The sequence below is a fragment of the Pteropus medius genome, unplaced genomic scaffold (genome assembly GCF_902729225.1).
Source record: "Pteropus medius unplaced genomic scaffold, Ma_sr-lr_union100, whole genome shotgun sequence".
Lineage (NCBI taxonomy): Eukaryota > Metazoa > Chordata > Mammalia > Chiroptera > Pteropodidae > Pteropus > Pteropus medius.
In genome coordinates, this window is record NW_024353517.1 from 3069231 (window position 1) to 3090472 (window position 21242).

The following is a 21242-nucleotide window of genomic DNA, read 5'->3' on the forward strand; positions in this document are numbered from 1 at the left end:
TCATCATTTCCAGTCTTTTGCCATTATAAACAATGCTGTATTAGACATCAGATTTCTCTAAGTAATACACCTGAAAGTAGAATTCTTCAGACAATAAAATATTTTAATTCTGTTGATGTTGCCATGCCGATTTCCTGTTTGTGTCTATTGTCATCATGAGTGATTGATATTTGCTGTTTTTCCACATCCTTGCTGATTCCTAATATTTTTATACCTCTTAATTTTTGCCAGCATTGTGGGTATCATTGATTACTCATGACATTGAATATCTTCCATATGTCTAATGAGCCTTTGGATTTTCTTTTCTCTGAATTATCTATTCATATCATTTGCTCTTTTTTTCTATTGAGTTTTGCCCTTCTCATTGATTTCTAGAAGTTCTTTCTAACTTCTGGGTCTCTAATCCTTTGCTGATTATAAACTTTGGGGATGCCTCCTTCCAGTCTCATCAGGCATGTCTTTTAACTTAGTTTTTAGTGACTTTTAATTTATCTGCCTTTTGTTTAAGGTTTAGTTTTTTTGTTTGTGAGTCATATTTCCTTTTTGACTTTGATGACATAAAGGATATCCTCTTATATGAGTTTTATAGTTTAGCTTTTTACATTTAGGCTCTTAATCCATCTGGAATTTATTTTTGTAAACAGATCAAGAGAGATTTATGTATTTTTTTCTGTGTGGATGGCTAACGGTCCATGTGGCATTTTATTGTCATTTCCTCACTGATTTATAATGTCATACTGACGTGCAGCGAACTCCCAAGTGTACATTGATCTGTTTGTGGATTCTGTTCTGTTCTGTTTCTGCAGTTATTTGTCTATTCCTTTACCCATACCACATTTTAATTAATATAGCTTTACAATGAGGCTTATTATTTGAAAGAAGAATCTTTCCTCCTTATTCTTTTTCTTTAAAATTCTTTGGCTACTCTTGGCCTCTTAGTACTCCACATTAATTTAGGAAGCACATTGTCACTATGCTTTAAAAAAATATGTTTTTCTGGTATTTTGATGGAAAAATACATTGAATTTATAGGTAAATTTGGAGAATTCACATCTTATGGTATTGTCTTCACATTCAGGAACATGGTTATCTTTTTAAAATATCTTTTATGCTTTTTGGTGAGGTTTTATAACTTTATATAATATTTTACGTCAGGTTCTTTACACATATTTGCTTGAATTTCTTCCTGAGTGCTTATACTTTTGTTAGCATTGTGAAAGGAAATTTGTTGAAGTGACATTTTTTATTGATTATTGCTGCTGTATGTTATTAATTTTTGTGCATTGATTTATATCTGGTTACCAGTATGAATTCTTTTTTAATTCAATAGTTTCTAGATGCTTTATGACAGTAACATTTTCTATGAATACTGATAGGTTTTTTTTTTTCCAATCTTAAACTTTTTTCTTTTATCAGATGTCTGAGAGCTCTAGGGTATTTTGAATAGAAGCAGTGGTAGTGTGCATTCTTGCCTTGTTTGTGATTTAAAAAGGAATGTATCTAACATTTTCCATTGAATATGGTGTTTATTGTAGGATTTTGATAGTTAATTTTTATTAAATTAACAAAGTTTCATTCCCAGTTTGAGTAAGTGTTTTGTATTGTTTTTGTTTTGTCAAATACTTTTTCTACATTTATTGTGATGATCACATTTTTCTCCTTTGATCTGTTAACTTGTTAAAATGTTATTTCTGCCTCTTTTTTTTAACACCTAAGTTTTATTTCACTTTATTAGTCTTTTCAAAGACTAATTTGGGATTTGTTAAATCTCTTGATTATTTCTCTGTTGTTTCTTTCTATGGCATTATTTTCTGTACTTCTTTTATCTAAGCTTAATTGGTTTTTCTTTTTTACTTATCAGAAACTCTTAGTTTATTAATTTTAAGAGCCCACAAGTTGATATTTAGTGTTTTCATTGTCATTTTGTTCTAAATATTTTGTATATAGTTACACTTATCAATTTCTGGTTTATATTTTTACTATTTATATACACGTGTTACGTTTTCTCCAATGGATATACCTCATTCAGGTGTATAACAATTTTTTAAATAAATAAGTGAAAAAAAATGAATGTACTTGGTCCAGTTAGAATACCAATGATGCCACTAGAAGACTAGAAAGTCAAATATTTGCATATTATACTGTAAAGTAGCATACTACTAAGGTATGAGTTCATTATTTATTATCATGTTCTTTTTTTCATCCTTAATAGGATCTTCCTTCTTCACATGATTTGTGAACAAAAATCTTTATCTTTTCTTCTTTCCTAGATTGCCCAGAGGTATCAACTTCATGAAGTCACTGCCTATCTATTAGAAAAGAAAGGAGATATTCATGGTGCCTTCTTAATAATGCTAAAGGTAACATTTAATCTATTTGCTTTATCATGTTTCTGTTTATCTCTCTATTCATCAGTCTCTTTTTTTGAGATTTAATTGACATACATTTTCATTAATTCATCTTAATTTTTGTTTTAAAGTAAATTAGAAACAGTAGTACATTTTACCTCTAAATATTTTTATCATACATGTCATTGACTAGATTTACCACTACAGTGGCAATAAGTATATTTACATTGCTGTGCGACCATCACCACCATCCGTGTCCTGAAAATTTTCCACTTTCCAAACCCATTAGACAATTACTCCCCCAATCCCTAGAAACCACCATGCTACATTTAGACTATGAATTTGATTACTCTAGGTACCTCATATAAGTGGAATCATACAGTATTTGTCCTTTTGTGTCTAACTGATTACACAACATAATGTCTTAAAGTTTTATCTATGTTGCAGCACCTGTCAGAATTTCATTACTTTTTAAGACTAAATAATGTTTCATTTTATGTATATACTACATTTTCTTTATCCATTTATTCATCAGTGGACACTTAGGTTGCTTCCACCTTTTGACTATTGTGAATAACGCTACTATGAACGTGGGTGTACAAATACCTTTTTGAGCCCCTGTTTTCAATTCTTCTGGGTATATACCCAGAAGTAAGATTGTTAGATTAAAGGTGATTCTACTTTTAATTTCTGAGGAACTGCCATACTGTTTTCCATAGTGGCTATATCATTGTACATTTCCACCGGCAGTGCTCAAGAGTTTCAATTTTTCTACATCCTCACCAATACTTATTTTCTGTTTTCTTGATAGTAGCCATTTTAATGAGTGTGAAGTGTTATATAAGTTTTTAAAATACTGTTATCTAACCAGGATTAGATTACAGATGTCTTATTTATATCAAAAATGATCCATGTTGGCTTCTAGTTTTTTTTCTAGTCATATAATTGTAAAACAGTTCAGGAAGAATACTCCACAGAGGCTTTGTGTTGGCTCTTAACCTCTTTTAATTCCTAAGTAATCCCTACATCTCTTTTTTCCTTGCAATTTATTTATTGATGATACCTTGAACCTAGTTTTAAAGGATAAGTAAAAGTATTCCCGGCACGGATGTGGGGAAAAGAAGCAGGAGATCCTTGCAGGGAATAAGATCATCATTTGCCAAGGGCATGAGGATACAAAGAAATATGAACTGCTAGGAGAGGAGCCAGCAGCTTTACTAGGGCTCAACTATCAATGTACAGGCAGGCCAGGCTAGAAGCAAAGGCTAGGTCCAGATTTGGAAAGATTCTGTGGGACACGCTAAAGAATTGGAACTGATTCTGTTTTCACACAGGATCAAATAAAGGTTGTCATTCGGGGAACTGATGTGATGTTTGTTTCATAAAGACTGCTCTGGTGACTTGTAGAAAGATGTGTTGGGAGGGTGGTATAGAGAAATGGGAGGTAAAACTGGAAGCAGAGAGTACTTGAGAGGCTATTGCAGTAGTACAGGTATGTGGCACTGGTGGTGGAGTGAAAAGAGCATGTAAATTTGAGAACTTATTGATCATTTGAATACAGTAGAGGGTGAATGTGAGGGAGTAGTTAATAACGATCTATGATTTTTAACTTAACGTTAGTCTATAAGGGACCTCAAGAAAAGGAACAAATTTTGGGTAGAAGGGATATGTTAAAGTCCACTTTAGTGTATACTAAGAAGCCTTTGGAATATCAGTTAAGGGTATCTAAGGATCTAGAATTCAGCAGAGCAGTGGACACTACAGCTGTATATTTAGGAGATATTGCATTCAAAGCTCTACCCTGTGCTATGGGGATAGACTTATCCTTTTTTATTTACATCACCCCTTTTTCTCATAACCCAGTATGAATTTTATCCCCTTACCCAAAGCGTGGGTAATCCTCATCGCTGTGTTTAAAGAATGTCAGTAATGACTATGCGGGTGGTACAGCAGAAGGAGAAGTGGGACAAAATAAGTGATACTTGATATTTTGGGTCCCTTCCAATACTGCTAGCTATGCTTTCTATATACATAAAAGTGTTCTTCTGAATACAGGAACCATTCTTAATAGCCTTGTTGTTTCCTGGGTTTTTCTGTTAAAATATGTCAATTCAAATATTTGGTGGATTAGAAATTAAAGTGTTCTCTTTACCTCCTAGAGACTACAAAGCAAACTTCAAGAGATAACCCAACAAGATGAAAGTAAGTTCTTGAGTGTCATTTACAATTTTCTTTTCAACATCAACCACATGTTTTTAACGATGTTATCTAATAAATTGTATTTATTAAGTACTAATTACATTGATCCGTACAATTACTGTTTATCCACTTTAATATTGATCCTAATTTTAGCTCATTTTCAAGGGTTCATAATAGGAAATCATATAAACCATGTGGCTTTATGTTGCTAATTGTCAGTGGGATTCAATGTACAGAAAATTAGGCACTCTTTTACTAGTATTGTTTTGTTTTGTTTTGTTTTGTTTTGGTTATTTCTGTACTTATATTCTGTACTTATAATCTATACTCATTTGGTTGTAAATGAGATGCATAACTAAAGTCTTAAAAATTATTATAATGTTCTCAGCAACAGCAAATCGAAGCTTCTAATCAGTAAGTAATAACCAGTGTTTTCGTACTGAATTTATGTAATTTTAGCACAGAGCAATAAAACCTGACAGTTTAGAATCTTGATAGACTGCCACAGATAGATATATAATTCCCATTATATTTCTTGATATTTAAAAATATTATTTATTTTGTAAAATTGTAGTAAAATATACTAACAAAATTCACCATTTTAACCATTTTAAGTGTACAGTTCAGTGACATTAAGTGCATTCATATTGTTATGCGATCATCACTACCACCCATCTCCAGAAATTTTTCATCTTCCCAAACTGAAACTCTATACCCATAAGACAGTTACTCCCCATTTCTTCCTTCCCACTCAGCCCCTGGCAACCACTGTTCTGCTTTCTGACTCTGTGAACTTGTTACTTTGAGTGTCTCATATAAGTGGAATCATACAATATTTGTCCTTTTGGATCTAGCTTATTACATTTAACATTATGTCTTCAAGATTTATCCATGTTGTAGCACATGTCAGAATTCCATTCCTTTTAAAGTCTGAATAATATTTCATATATATACCACATTTTGTATCCATCAATCATTAGACATCGGGTTGCTTCCACTATTGACTATTGTGAGTAATGCTGCTATGAACATGAGAGTATAGATATCTAAGTCCCTGCTTTCAATTCTTCTGGGTATGTGCCAAAAGTAGGATTGCTGGATTAAATGGTAATTCTATTTTTAACTTTTTGAGGAACCACCGTGTTGTTTTTCATAGCAGCTGTATGACTTTACATTTCCACCAATAATGGGTTTCAGTTTCTCCACATCCTCACCAACAATTGCTGTTTTCTATTTTCTTGAGAGTAGCCATCCTAATGGGTATAAAGTGGTATCTCATTGTGGTTTTGATTAGCTTTTCTTTAATAGTTAGTGATGTTGAGTATCTTTTCATGTGCTTATTCGTCATTTGTATATCTTTTTTGGAGAAATATCTATTTAAGTCCTTTGTCCATTTTGAATTGGATTATTTGTTTTCTTGTTAGTTGACATTTCCAAAATAGCTCTCCCAAAGTTCAGAGAATCACTTGATAGGTGATTTTTTAGATCATTCTACCTTTTTAACACACCAACACATTTCTTGGACCCCTTGGCCCACGATATTTGTCCTTTTGGATCTAGCTGATTACATTTAACATTATGTCTTCAAGGTTTATCCATGTTGTAGCAAATGTCAGAATTCCATTCCTTTTCCCCTAAATACCGGTGCCCTAATTCTCTGTAGATTATTTTTGGAACTTCAGTAAACACTTGGTTAACTTTTCTGTATTTATTCCAGATAAACATTTAATTACTATTATTGTACTGTCGGTATATGTTCAGTCAATTTAACTATGTTAGGTTTGTTGTATTTATGACATTTTTCTTTTTCAATTTAATGTTATGAGAATAATTTTTGCAGAGATTACATGAAAGAGTAAGGGAAAAGTAAGAAGAATGTTTCCATAAATCACTACAACGATTCGCAGGTGGTATAGATCTAGAGAAGCCAGTTCTTTGAATTCCCATGAAGATAAATTTCTCAGTGGTAGTCTCATGTCTACCATTTACTTTCAGATTCAGTTTTGACAGTATGCTTAAGAATTTTGGAGGATTTGCTACTTGCTAAAACACTGTGCTAGTTTCTGTGGGTTATACACAGATGGCTAAAACACAGTCCTCACCCAGAGAACTGTAGTCTTGTGAAGGAGACAGCTTTGTAAATAAAAACTTCTAGTGCTGGCAGAATCAAATATTATAAAAGAGGTACAGTAAGAGTGGCAAAGATTATGGAAAATTAGGGAACAATTTGTAATTTATGAATCGAAGATATTTTTGTAGAAGATGTGACCTTTGAAGTAATTAAGATTAGAATGATGAATAGGAGTTTGATAGGCAAAAAGCAAGGAAAGGGCCTTCTTGGCTAAAGAGAACTTGAACATGAAAGTGCCTGGCCAGTAACCTCAGAGAGTAAGAAGTAATCTGGCGATATCAGAACACAGTGTGAGAAGATGAACCAGAGTGTTTACTATGTTTATTTAGGGTCAGAGGTTTACTTACTGTCTATTTTAAAAATTAGAAGTCTTTGATGGTTTTTGTGGATGGAACTGATGTGTTTGGACTTGTGCTTAAGAAAAGTTTAGTGACAGCAGAAAAGAGAATGAAGGAGACAAGATTTAGAAGTCAAAAGTTTAAGAGGCTGTCGTTATAGTGCAAATGAGGCGATAAAGAGCTTCACCAGGGTAAAAGTAGTGGGCATATGAGAATATGGAAGTCTAATTAACAAAATTGGCAATTTATTTGAATGTGTGGGTGCATGAGAGGGAAGCATCAGAGCTGAAGATTTATAAACTGGTTGACTTAAAGATGATAATTGCACTAATTTAGTTTGGAAGTGTAGGGGGAGGAACAGATTTGAAGTGAGAAAAATGGCTTGGGTTTTGCATATATAAAGTTCAAGCTGATTGCAGGACATCTATGTAGAGATAGATGTCTTAGACTTTGTTGAAAATCCAAGCTGCAAATTTTGAAAGGAATAAGGGCTGGAGGTGTGGTGTATATATGAAAGTAATTAGCAAGGATGTGAGAGTTAAAACCACAAGAGTGGCTGAAAGTATTTAAAAATGAAAAGATCCTAAAATAGTATCTTGGAGAAATACCCACATTTAAGAAATATAGGGAGAAATGGTAGAGTAAGAAAGATGAAAGATAATCTCTCTACTAACTAATCCACAAACATATGTTTGGGAATTTTTCATAGCTAAAGCATATTAAAATGCTAAGTGTGATGTGCTATATATGTGCTATGAATGTTAAACATTGATATGGAAGATTAAAGCACAGAATCATTAATATATTCTTAAGTGATGTTAACGATTTTTCTGACTCTAGATACCAAGGAGGATTCCTCATTGAAGGAGGTAGAAGAAACCACGGTAGAGACGATTGCCCTTTGCCAGAGAAATTCACATAATTTGAACCAACAGCAGAGAGAGGTAGGAGAATATGACTACTTAGGCATTTAAAAGTCTGTTCTGGTCTAAAACTAGCAAATAATTGTAGTTCCACTGCCCTCTCAGCTGAGTTTAATTCAACTGGATTTTAATCACTGTTTATTGCTCCCAGGAGGGTAAGACTCCCAAAGTTATGAAGTTTGCCCGTTCTCTTTGTTCTCACAAAAGCTTTATATTCGTAGATTTAGCCGTGCTGCAAAACTTAGGTGTGTGAATACTGGATGTCCTAGTTCTCTTTGGACTGAGATTTTTTTGTATTCTGTGTAGCGATATTGTGATGCATCCTCATTTATCATCTCTTCCATTCCCCATGGATTAAAGTGAGTGTGAGGAACTGAAAGAAAACCCTCAGGGATACAGAGAAAGCTGGAAAAGGTTAAAGAAGGCTATGATATAGTAGTTCTCAGCCTTGGCTGCACATTAGTGTCACCTGGAGAGCTTTGAAAACTCCCAACACTCAGACTGCACCCCAAATCAGTTAAAGTCTCTGTGGCTGCGACCCCATCATCAGTATGCTTTAAAGCTTCCCACATGATTCCATTGCACAAAGTTGGAAGTCTGCTGTAACAGATTCCAGAATGCAAAAAGGGAGAACACAGAACTGAAGGAGGTATAGTTCAGCACCTGTGCAGGTGGGAGTTACAGCAGTGAAGCAGAAACTAAGGGGGCGAGATATGACTTGACAGCTAAATTTTGCAGTAGTTTTAAGAAGTAAAGTTGGCAGCATGGTAGGACAGAGCTCCTGAGGTGCCTGCCCCTCCAGGCTGTGGCCTCTGACTTGACAACAGCAGGCCTCTTTCCAACTGCCTGGTTTCCTGAAATGGGAAGCAGTGTAAACATTTAATGTATAGTTAGCCGTACATGTTACAATGGAAATAATAAACTTGGTATGTTTTCTGTTCTTATGGGTAAATTTCTCCACATTTTTGTGAAGGATTTTTTAAGGTCATAAATTTTGAAAAACCTTTGGAATATAAATTGTTTGTGACGAACACATTTATATAATAGATATGATTTTTTTCTTTATTAAAAAAACTTTTTATATGAAAAAGATACATACCCACTTGTTAAAAAAAATCCTGCAGTACAGAAAGTTACACAGAAAGACGTTTTAAAAATTACCCTGTATCCATCCTATCACCCAGAAATAACCATCATTATCATTTGATGAATATCACTCTAGATATTTTTTACCTGCTTAGGTTAACATGATTTTTAAAAAATTGGATCAAGTAATGCTTGCTTTTAAAACTAAATATGATATACAATTTCATTTAGGAAGCTTATGTAAAACAGGAATTTTTGAATTTGAAATATTTTTTTTTAATTTATTTTTGGGGGGTTGACATTGATTAACAAAATCCAATAAATTTCAAGTGTACAATTCAACAGTAAGTCACATTTATATTGCATTGTGTGTTTACTGCCCATAGTTAGGTTTCTTTCCATCACATATTTGACCCCTTTTACCCTTACTTACTTCCCCTTCCTTCCATCTGGTAACCACTAGTCTGTTGTCCATGCCCATGAATCTCTGTTTGTCAAGTTTGTTTGTTGCTTTTAGATTATATTTGACATATATGTGATATCATGTGGTTTTCCACTTTTTCTGTCTGGCTTATTCTGCTTAGCATGATTCTCTCAAGATCCATCCATGTTGTTGCAAATGGCTTCTCAGCCTTTTGGCTAAGATCAAGTGCAGTATCTATTCTTATCAGCTTGAAATAGTTCTTAACCATACTATTTCTTAATAAAAATGTCACTAAAGTTTAAAAAAATCTGAACTGTACTATTTTAGAATTATTATGTTTATAATTACATTTCAGTTTTTATAATATCTATGATGCCAAGCCAGTCAATAAGGAACTTTGCATGAACTCATGCTTGCTCTAAACTCTCTTCTACAACCTTCTTAATTAGCTATGTTATTTTACCTCATTAAGGTTGATAACACATTTTTTTCTGAATCCATAATTCCTATAGTTTTTTAATCTTTATTTAAATGGATTATCAACTTTACACCAGTCCTTTTGCCATGATTTTTCCATACTAAGTTTTTATTTTCATTTATCTTTTGGTTAGCTGGCTTTATTTGGACACGGTTATACTTTGATAGGAAAACACAAAAGGGTAAAATTGTTAAGCTACCTTATACCTATTTAATACTAAGCCTTTTTTATTTTTCAACCCTTCCATCTCCTCTCTGATATCCATTTGATACTCCTCTTCAAGAGTATCATAGTATAGATATGATATTTGGAAATTTTAAGGAAAAATGACAGTTATATTTTATAAATAGAGCCATTCAGATTTTAGCTGAAACATGTCCAGATTCACTTATTTTAACAGTAGAATTAGGTATAAAATCCATGCCTCCAGAACTCAGATTATCCTAACTGTATTTGAACTCTGTATCTCTTTATCAGAAACAGGAACAAGACTTCCTTTGATGTATGTGGCAAAAGGGAAATTCTATCTTTTTTTTGTCAAAAGTGTCTGAGTTGAAATTTGTTTAATAAAGATATTAGATGTTACACTTCATTCTATTCTTTGAAATTTCACTTCTCTAAAATTATTGTTACACCATTTACTGGCTGCATATAAGAAATGTCTACTTATAAGAAAAGACTGTCTCTACCTCTCTTAGACACACACACACACACACACAGACCTCACACTATGTACCCTTCCCTCCAACAACTAGTTTCTGCTTCGTTTCTGAACAAGTTTTATAACAACAACAAAAATATTTGAATGTTGGTTTTATGTAAAGAATATTTTTGTGAAAATACTCCCTTATTATAATATCAACTTTTAATTTTGGGAGATTTGAATGGTTTTTTCCCTTGTTTTTGTTTTGTTTTGGAGAAAGTAAGAACAAGAGCTATTTATTGCTACAGACCCTAAACTAACTAGAAATGTTGAAGTATTCAAAAGCATGATAATATCTTCAAAATATTTAATATTATGGAGTATTTCCTTAAAGTTTAACCACAGGAAGTTTGGTTGTCAATTATTTCCCAAGTAGAAGTTCTGTCATACTTTGTATGCCTGTCTATTTATGCTGCTACCCCAGTGTCCACTGACTAGATGGAATAAAGAATATGGCTTTGTTATACATATAATTCCCTGGAAAAAAAGCTATTTGCTACCTATCAGGGCAAAGTAATTCAGATTTAGTATTGTTACTCTCAGGGGTTAGGATTGTCACTGTCATAGATGGTTATTTTAGCCTGTGGGTTTTTAGTTATCCAGGTTAAAAATTTAAAGAACCAATATTAAAAAGTAAGAGAGGTAAAATATGTAAAAGATGTTTAGAGTATTTAAGATTAATATGGAGACTTAATTGAAGAAGAATAACTTCTCTGTTTAGAGTGTGAAGACTTCCCATGGCTCTGACCTCTACAGCCATACTTCCCCCAGTCTGCCGTTTATAAATCAAGAATAAAGTAACCTTTAAAACAGTAAATCTTCTAAAATGACTAGATTAAGTGAGAAAATTTATAATTCAAATTTATCAAAAGATAAAAATTTGATATGCCATATATAATTAAAAGACCATAAAATACACAGAAATAAATCATGGGGTTATAAACAACAAGTTAAACTAGGCAACTAAAATATAAGCTAAGTAAAAAGTAACGAACAAAACAAAACAAACTCATAGATACAGACAACAGAGTAGAGGTTTCCAAAGGGGAAGGTGGTGGGTGGCGAAATGGATAAGGGGGTGAAATATATGGTGACAGATTAAAACTAGACTTTTGGTGCTGAGCACACAGTAGAGTATACAGATATCACACTACAATGTTTTACACCTGAAATTTATATAAGGTTATTAACCAGTGTTACCTCATTTTTTGAAAAAGGTAAGAATACAAGATTAAAAGTTCATGAGTACTGAATAAAATAAAATTTCAGTAAAAGCCTTTGTAAATCATTATCCAACAATAAAAGGTGTTTGAAATTTTAAAATGTATTAGTTTGATTTTCTATTATAAAGATTTTTCCGAAGGCTTTAGAAGAGCACAGAATTTGGAGTCAGACTACCAATTTATTGGCAGTGTAATCTTTGGTAAATTACTTAACTTTTCTAAGTTTCATTTTCTTATCAAGTGAAGATAATACTCACTGTATAAGGTTATTATGAGATTGAAATGAGAAAATATAGGTAAAGCATTTAATACAGTGTCCAATGTAATAGGAATAAATAAATTGATAGATCTATTCATTTATCTCATGACGTGGTTGGAAATGTTAATTGAAATAATGCTAACTTCCACTTCTTGATCTGTGATGACTAAGGAAATACAAAATAATGCTTGATGTAGGAGAAAACTTTGGATAAAGTTTATTCATTTATCTTGCTTGACATAGCTGAAGAGAAATGGGGGGAGAATAGCTGTGTGTACATGGCGGCAGGGAGGGTTCTCTGTTCCCCTCTGCAATACCCAGGGTTATTTAGACTTATTGATGCATCTGTACCAGGGTATATAAGAACCCAGCAGGAGGCTCTGCCCTGGTTCCTTTGATACTACTTACTCCTGAGACACAGAAGATTGCAGTTCAAAGGTCTAGAATTACTTAACTTCAGCTTCTTTATTTTCCCAAGGTGTATGGTAAAGATATCTGTTCTAGCTATGGTCCATGCTTTTTATTGTCTTTTCCCAATCAAGTGTTCCATCTTTTCTTTTTCTAATTTTTACCAACAATATGTATGAGAAGTACATTTCACTCTATAAAACACTATGCTGATATTACTTATTCTTAAAAATAACAGAGAACTTTCATTTTTCTTTGGTTTTCTCTGACATTATAGGCACTCTGGTTTCCATTATTGGAGGCAATGATGGCCCCTCAGAAGCTGTCTAGTTCAGCTGCACCTCATTTACACTCTGAAGGTAAGTTCATTAGAGTTCACCTGTACCATTGCCCAATTTTTTATCTGCTAAAAATTATTATTGTGATAACCTTTTCTCAGTATCATATTATTATTTTCTTCATGAAATCATATTGTAGTATTGATCTCATCTTTTGGATTCAGTTCTTCCTGTGGCACCAATTATATCTTTTGTCTTGAATAGTAATAGCTTTCCAACTTATCAATAGTTAACTTTAAAATATTAAACTGGCCTTCGTTAGCTAAATGTGAAAGAAGCTATATAAATCGACTATTTTCCACTGACTTATAGAAAAAACAAAAACTCTTATCTTAAACTAACCTTAATATTAACATTTTATCATAACAGCTCTGAAATCTTTGACCATGCAAGTTCTAAACAGCATGGCAGCATTTATTGCCCTTCCATCAATCTTGCAAAGAATCTTACAGGTGAGTTAAAATGGGGAAAAATTCAATGGTGATCAATTCCAACTAATATTTTAGTTATATGTAAATAACAGCAAATTGGGCTAATATTTAATTGTGTGTCAAGCATAATAAAGCTGATTTTTGTTATTAACTAAATCTCGAGCTCTCATCTCAAATCTTTGCTAGCTCTAGTGGTGTAGGTTTGCCTGGCACACACTTGGAACTTTCAGTTAGGGTGTGCAGCCTTCAGGTGCCCCTGTTACTTCGGGATTCAGGTGCACAAGCTTCCTATTGGTGTGCTAATAACTGCGAGAGAATTGCCATTATTTCTAGCTGCTTATACTTTTTAAAAATTAAAAAAAAAAAAAAGATAGCCTAAAAATTAAGTTAAGATAGGCATTTCTTAACCATTGGTTGTTACTTAGGTTTTCTAACATCCTAAAACTTTTTTGTGTCCAAAATTCATCCCCTACTCTAGATTCTAGCTGGCTTTGTATCCAAAGCTTTTGCAGGAAACATTTCAGCCTATTCAGCAAAAAGACCTGAACCTTTCCAATTTCATTAAAAGGAGAACACTAAAAATACACTAAGGTATATTTTTAGAAAAATCTATGAACATTCTTGGGGAAATAGCAGGAATTATCCTTGGAGCCCATTTTGTCTTCCTTCACTTTATTCAGTATAGAGACACACCAAAAAAAAAAAAAAAATCAGTAATATAATGCCATTGGTCTTTATAATTTTCAAATGATTTTTATCCAATCAAGAATGTTTCTATCAGCTCTTTTTTAAGACCCTCCAAGCTCTTCTTCCCATCTGGTATTAAGCATCTGGGACTTCTGATAAAGACTACTGCATTTAGTAGTCTCTCATCACATAGTACCTTATCATTTAGAATGTCTCTTTACATATATTATCTCATTTGATCCTTGTCATGTGTTGAATAATTCTTTGATATAGACTGCTTCTCATATTCATTTTAAAATACATTAGTCGTAAGGTTTTTCATCTCATAGAAAGGAATATCTCCATAAGGCAGGAATACTTTAATTTACCAAGTAAGTTAGAAAAAATGAAATTCTAAAGCCAAAAGTGGCTTCTCTTTCAGTGTATGCATTTTGCTTTATGTTGAGCTTTAACCACACTTTCTGATACATAAATTATAATAAATAAAAATCTATTTTTACCTTGGCAAAAATAGATTTTTTAAAATTTTGTATTTTAAAATTCATATCTTTGAAAGCTTTTGATACTCGAAAATCTTCACTTTATTTTGAGTTACCCTGGCATTTATCATAATTGTATTCTTATCATTTTTCTACCCTAAGTGGTTTTTAACTCCTGATAATCAGGAGGGTATGCTAGTTCTTAAATTCTTTATTTGCACACTTGTGATTACTGTAATAACTCTACCTTATATTTATATAGAGATTTTTATTTTTTCAAGGTACTTTCACAGATATTATCTCACTTGAAGCACACAACAATCTCTTGAAGTGGGTAGGGCTACTATAAAAATTTCTGTTTACTAAGGAGGAAACTGAAGTATAGAAAAGTTAAGTACCTGGCCTGCCATTAGTGGCAGAATCCAGACTACCACCAAAGTCTCTTACCTCCTAATTTATGCTCTTTCCCATTATATCATGAAATCTTTTTTATTCATTTCAGTCCCTGGATTTTTGAAAAGTTAATTATTAGTTAATTTGTTAATTATATATGTTACCCAGTTTGGTCATTACCTATGTAGATGAAAGGCACAGTTCTTGCCCTAAAAGAGCGCTTATACGAAAGACAGAAATGTTCTGTCATAGGGCTCTAAGCAAGTAATAGTGGCGACCTTTAAGGATTATCTTCTCCATGTGGCGTAATTGCCACTTCTCCATCCCTACACTTTCAGTCCCTGTGCTTACAATAGGAGCAGCCATGTGAAAGCATGACCCTGCCTCCTGGCTCCACCTGATTGACTCACAGAGGGGGCTGGGGATGGGAGGGCGGCAACCAGCCTAAGTGGGGCCAATCAGTATTTCTTATTGGAAATTTTAGAACTGAACTTCAGAAAGATGAATAAGTGTCTCTTGAGGTCTCTGGATTATACAAGATACAAAATTCAGGAGCTGACAGTGGCTACTTTTCTGTCATATGGACTGAATTAGCAAAAATAAGTTAATCTACAGAGAGAAGGTGAAGAATAAAGTAGATATACAAAGAGGAGAATCGACAAGGTACATAGAGAAGAGAGAAGTTACAAGGAGAGGATTCAGGACACTGGGAGAAGAGACAACACGGAGAGAAAAATCCCGATGGCATTTGAGTCCCTCATTGTAGGTTTTAAAGCTTACCTGCATTCCTTTGCCTGGATCCTTAAAACACCCCAGTACTTTTATAATAATTATCTTTCTCGAATAAGTTACAATAAGTTGGGTTTAAGAATACATATATCCAAAGAAGTACCAATAAATCTTTATATCTGAAACAGACGGGGGAATTTCAAAAGATTTCCTGGAGGAGGAGATATCTGAACTGAATCTTAAAGAGCCTAAAGGAATCAGGAAAAAAAAGGAGATAGGACTATTCTGAGCAGAGTGAACTATATATACAAAGAATTAGAGGTAAAACATGGTACATAAGGGGAGTTCTAAGTGTTTGAATATTCTTGGAACATAGGACAAGAATAAAGGTGAGTCACGGAGCTAAAATTTGAGAGACAGGCAGAGAATGTGTCCTTAATTGCTTTGTAAACTATGGTAAGGACTTTGGATTTTATTTTTAAATCAGTAAATTCTCATCAAAGGATTTAAGCAGAGGAATAATGGAATGAGGTTTCTCTTTAGAAAGATCACTCAGCCTATATTATACAGTGTACACTGGAAGGGACCAAGACTGATGGTATAGAGACATTTAGAATGCAATAAGTTCTCAAAGTTTGTAAATTGAGTTACAGAGTGGATAGTAGAAAACGGATTTGGAAATTACTTAGTTGGTAGGATCCAGTTGACTTTTTGACTGTTTAGATGCAAGAAAACGCAAGAAGATCCCAGGTAATCCTTTGATATCAGGTTCATGAGGCTAACAATGAGCAGTGGGGGAACAGAAGACTGGAATTTATAGGAATAGATAAGAAGTGGAGATAGAGACTTGGAAATCATCCACATAGAAGTAATAGTTAAGTTCTTAAAACTAGATGAACTTTAGGAGGAAGTGAATTAGCAAGAAAAGCAGAAGGCCAGAAATGGAGTTCTAGGAAACATCTAAGAATTAGAATATTTTTATTTCCTATTAGTACAGAAGGACCTTGGATATAAGACTATACTTTGCCTACTACTCTATTACCATCACCTAGCCCAGAGGCACCTGGCATATAATAAGTATTTCTAGAGTAAATAAAAGTCAAGGTTGGAGGAATTCTACTTCTGGTCAAGATGGAGTAACAGAGACTAGATTTACCCTCCTGCTTGAAACAACCAAAAGAAAAAAATGTACAAAATATATGAAACAGTAGTTTCAGAAAACTGGATCTCAGGCATTAAAGACAGTGGAGAGAGACAAGAAGTAAACCAGGTGAACCCTGTTTGTTCCACATTAATGTTTTGAGAGTTTCCAGGCAATAGTGCAGGAGGGGGATCCCAAGCGGTTTCTGGCATACTCTTTGATTTAAGGAGATAGCTGAGAGTCAAGAGAGACCAATGTAGCCCGAGTTTGCAGGGCAAGACCAAGAGAGAATTCTGGAGATGTGCAGAAGGCTGCCGGCCCTCAAGTGTAAGTACGTGATATGAGGAAACTACCTAAGCAAGGGAGAGAATCACCTGAAAGGATTGAAGAGAGTAATACTTGAATTCAAACAGGGCCAACAATAGTGTCTTTCCCACCAGTAAAGATTAGAAGACCTCATAATTCACAGAACATTGGATAGAATTCTCAGAGGTACTCAGTAGTGGGAAACAATTAGCCATAAACATAGCTCCAGTCATGCCTTACAAATCTCAAAAGCAAGACCTGAAAGGATCAAACTGTTTCCAAGTAATTTAACTGCATCCCAGAACAAAGCTTAAAAATACTTTCAGAAATAAAAAAATATTCAGGTCCCAAAAGCATAAAATTTAGTGTATGACATTGAATCAAAACATATAAGTTATGCAAAGAGTTGGAAGACAAAACCCAGATATGACATAGATATTAGAATTAGTAGACAAGGACACCAAAAAAAAAAAAAAATTGAAGACAGAGATACAGGCTATTCAAAATGAAAAACTTTAAAGCAAATCAGAGCATCAACTCTGGGATAAGCAGCTATGAGACACTTTCACGTGATCTAAAATATGTATACTTGGAGTCCTGAACAGGGAGTCAGAGCAGAAAATATTTGAAGAAATAATGGCTGAAAATTTTCTAAATTTATTGAAAACTGTTAGCACACAGATAACTAACCCCAAACTCAAAATATGTAAAACTACAAGGCACATCACAGTTGTTCAAAATCAGTGATTAACAGAAAAGTTTAAAAGTAGCCAGAGAAAAAAGACACCAAGGAACAAAAATAAGAATAGCAGCAAATTTCCACTGAACACTTTTAACTGCTTTGACCTAGTTGACATTTATGTGTCAAATACAGTAGCAGAATATATATTGTTCTCAAGCATATATGGCACGTTTACCAAAATAGACCATATTTTGGGCTATAACACAAGTCTCAATAATTCTAGTATTTTAGCTTTTAACCATTCAAATAGGTGTGTAGTGGTCTCATTGTGTTAATTAGCACTGCCCTCATGGATAATGACATTGATCATCTTTTCATGTGCTCATTTGCCATCTGTACATCTCCATTGGTAAAGTGTTCAGTTCTTTTGCCCGCTTTTTTTAGTTGTGTTTGTTGTTGTTGAGTTTTAAGAGTTCTTTGTATATATTTTATACAAATCCTTTATCAGAGATGTGCTTTGTCTGTGGCTTTTCATTCTCTCAGCCATGTGTTTCATGAAGCAGAAGTTTTTATATTTTAACGAAGTCCAACTTTTCAGCTTTTTCTTTCATGGATTGTGCGTTTGGTGGTGTATCTAAAAACTCATCACCAAACCCAAGGCCACCTAGATTTTTTTCCCTTGTCATCTTCTAGAAATTTTATAGTTTTGCGTTTTACATTTATGTCTGTGATCTATTTTGAGTTAATTTTTGTGAAAAGTATAATGTCAGTATCTAGAGTCATTTTTCTGCATGTGGACGTCCACTTATTCCAGCACCGTGTGTTGAAGTGCCTTTGCTCGGGGGGTCTGTTTCTGGATAATCTATTCTTTTTTCATTGTTCTATTTGTCTAGTCTTTCACCAATGCCATACTGTCTTGATTATTGTAACTTCATAATAAGTTTTGAAGTCAGGTAATATCCTCTGACTTTGTCATTCTTCAATATTGTCTTGGCTATTTGGGGTCTTTTGTTTTTCCATATAAACTTTAGAATCATTTTGTCTATATCCATAAAGTAATTCGTTGGCATTTCAATTGAGATTGTTTTGTCTGTTTTTGGTATTAGGATAATGCTGACCTCATAGAATGAGTAAGGAAATGTTCTCTCTGCTTTTGTTTTTGAAATAAATTGTAAAGTATTTGTGTAATTTCTTCTTTAAATAATAAACCAGTGAAACCATCTGGGTCTGAGGCCTTGTCTTTTGGAAGGGTATTACTTATTGATTCAATTTTGGTAAGAGATACAGATCTATCCTACTTCTTTTTGTGTGAGTTTTGGCAGATTGTGTCTTTCAAGGAATTGACCCAGTTCATTTAAGTATCAAGTGCTCTAACCGTGAGATTTTTTGTACCTAGGTGTTTTTGTTGTTTAATCTTACCCCCATCATCAGTTTATAAAGCACTTCATCTCCTGTGATCTCTATAAGCTGGGAAGGTAGCAGTATCCTCATATTTCTCATAAGGGAAGTGCCACTCAGAAAGATTAAATAACTTGCCTTATGTAGTTATTAAGTTGGCACAGCTGGGACATTAAACTAGATCTTCTAACTCCAAATTTTAGGCTTTTCCTCTGTACCTAACATCAGCCATGGTGTTTTTCATATTCACCTTACCTTATCAGGTCCCCTGGGGAAAAATAGGGAGTAACAGTTATTTAGATGCACAGTTGCTCAGATATTTATAGTTTTTTTTTTTTTTTCAGAAGAGATGTTCACATAAGAGGTTCTCAAAGACCTTCTTGACCTCTAATGTTTATTCAAACTGATGCCTGGCATCTGAATTGTACAGGTTTCTTTCATGAACATTAAGTGATAAGTTAGTATTTTTAAGAGACTATATTTATGTTATATACATTCTGTCTTCACTGCTTGCTTTTATTGATCTTCACTTTGTGGCACAAGTAATTCTTGGCTTCTGAGAAGCTGTTTATGTCTCTCTTACTGAGGGAGTTAAAGCAAACAAATGATTTATATGCTAACCTGCTGTGGGCATTATTCATATCTTAAAGTAACACTTGATTAATAAAGATTTTATAACAAACCACATACATGATATAATAGATACTAAAAAGCAATAGGGAAAAACATGGTCATCTCATTTTTTCTAATGTCCTTAAAAAAAAAGTTTATGTGAAATACCCAAATTTGCTCTTCTTTTATAGTTTATAAAAAAAAATTCAAGAAAAACCTCAGTAGTTATTTATTGCTGAAGAATCTAGCTGACAACTTTGGGAAATAATTTGAAAAACTAGTGGTTTGTGTGCATGCTGTGCAAGAAGCCTTGAGCTCTCTTTTTCATCCTATAATTTATATGTTGTCCCAGCATGAGGTAATTTCATGATTTTGCTATTAAATTATGCATATTAAAGTAAAATGTACTGATATAAATATAGACGTGACCTATAAAGATTTGTTCTTTTTACCAGAATTTAACCTTTTAAAGACCTCTTTAGTCTACGACCATGCTACCCTGAACAAGCCCAATCACGCCTGATCTCGGAAGCTAAGCAGGGTCGGGCCTGGTTAGTACTTGGATGGGAGAGCACCTAGGAAGACCAGGTGCTGTAAGCATAAAAGATAAAAAATAAGGTATTGTAAGCTGACAAGGTCCTTGCAATCTGTGAGGTCAACCAAGGGTTGCCTTGCTAAATAAATAAATAAATATAAAGACCTCTTTATTCTCCAAACCACTCCTGTCATAAACAAATGATAAAGCTAGAGCTATATTAGTGATTTGAATGTACATATTATAGTAGATATTATAATAGGTTTTTTTATAAAAAGGTATTATACTCTATATTGATACTTTTATAAATAAGTGTATTTATTAAGAACTTGACCAAAAAAGCATAATTGAGTGTAAGGTCAGAAACATTAACATGAGTCTATTTTTATGCAAAGAAAATTAAAAGAAAAATTTGTCTGGTGGGTGGGTATATGGCCTGAGTTGTTTTTCTAATGAAGAGTTAGTCTCAGCTATTTCTAGACTTGCCTTTTATAAATGATCCACATGGTTGACAGGCATCTTTAGCTTAGTGATACAGTCTCTAGCTGTGAAACAGAAAATTTCCTCACTAAGCTTAAGTGACCTGTTCAAGCCCAAACTGGTAGATTTGTTAATTAGTACACAAACACATAGTTATTCTCTGTCTTTGATTTCTTCAGCATAAACTCAGCATCAGGGACCAGGAACCTTTGGTAGACGATCTTGCGCTGTTGTAGAACAACTAAAAGTACTGAAAATCAGTCTTAGAAACTATACCTACCCAGTCTTCAGGAGGCGCCATCGGAGCCTAGGAGGGGAAAAGGCGCACATCCTAAGACCGTGTTGTGCAAGAGCAGGAAGGCAGCATTTCTCTCTCATTTCTGAACCTCTCTTCTAAGTTTTGCCTGCTTTACTGCCTTTGTCTTTTTTCTTTCTTAACATCTGAACTCACACTTATTCTTATTGCACTAAGGTTTTAAGAACCCTTACTCCCTAAGAGGTAACCAGAAAC

General features: G+C 33.7%; 1 protein-coding gene and 2 pseudogenes across 7 annotated transcripts in view; all 3 read left to right on the forward strand.

Annotated features, from left to right (window-relative positions):
* The window catches only part of VPS8 (VPS8 subunit of CORVET complex), a 235784-nt gene that overhangs the window by 152905 nt on the left and 61637 nt on the right, over window positions 1–21242 (forward strand). For all 7 annotated transcript variants that reach the window (XM_039850760.1, XM_039850764.1, XM_039850761.1 and 4 more), the window contains 5 exons: window positions 2271–2360; window positions 4508–4550; window positions 7857–7960; window positions 12798–12879; window positions 13228–13310. In XM_039850760.1, coding sequence (XP_039706694.1) covers window positions 2271–2360; window positions 4508–4550; window positions 7857–7960; window positions 12798–12879; window positions 13228–13310 — 402 coding nt within the window. The remainder of the gene's footprint in view (window positions 1–2270; window positions 2361–4507; window positions 4551–7856; window positions 7961–12797; window positions 12880–13227; window positions 13311–21242) is intronic.
* On the forward strand, window positions 9645–9773 carry LOC120593116 (uncharacterized; annotated as a pseudogene).
* On the forward strand, window positions 20198–20316 carry LOC120593080 (uncharacterized; annotated as a pseudogene).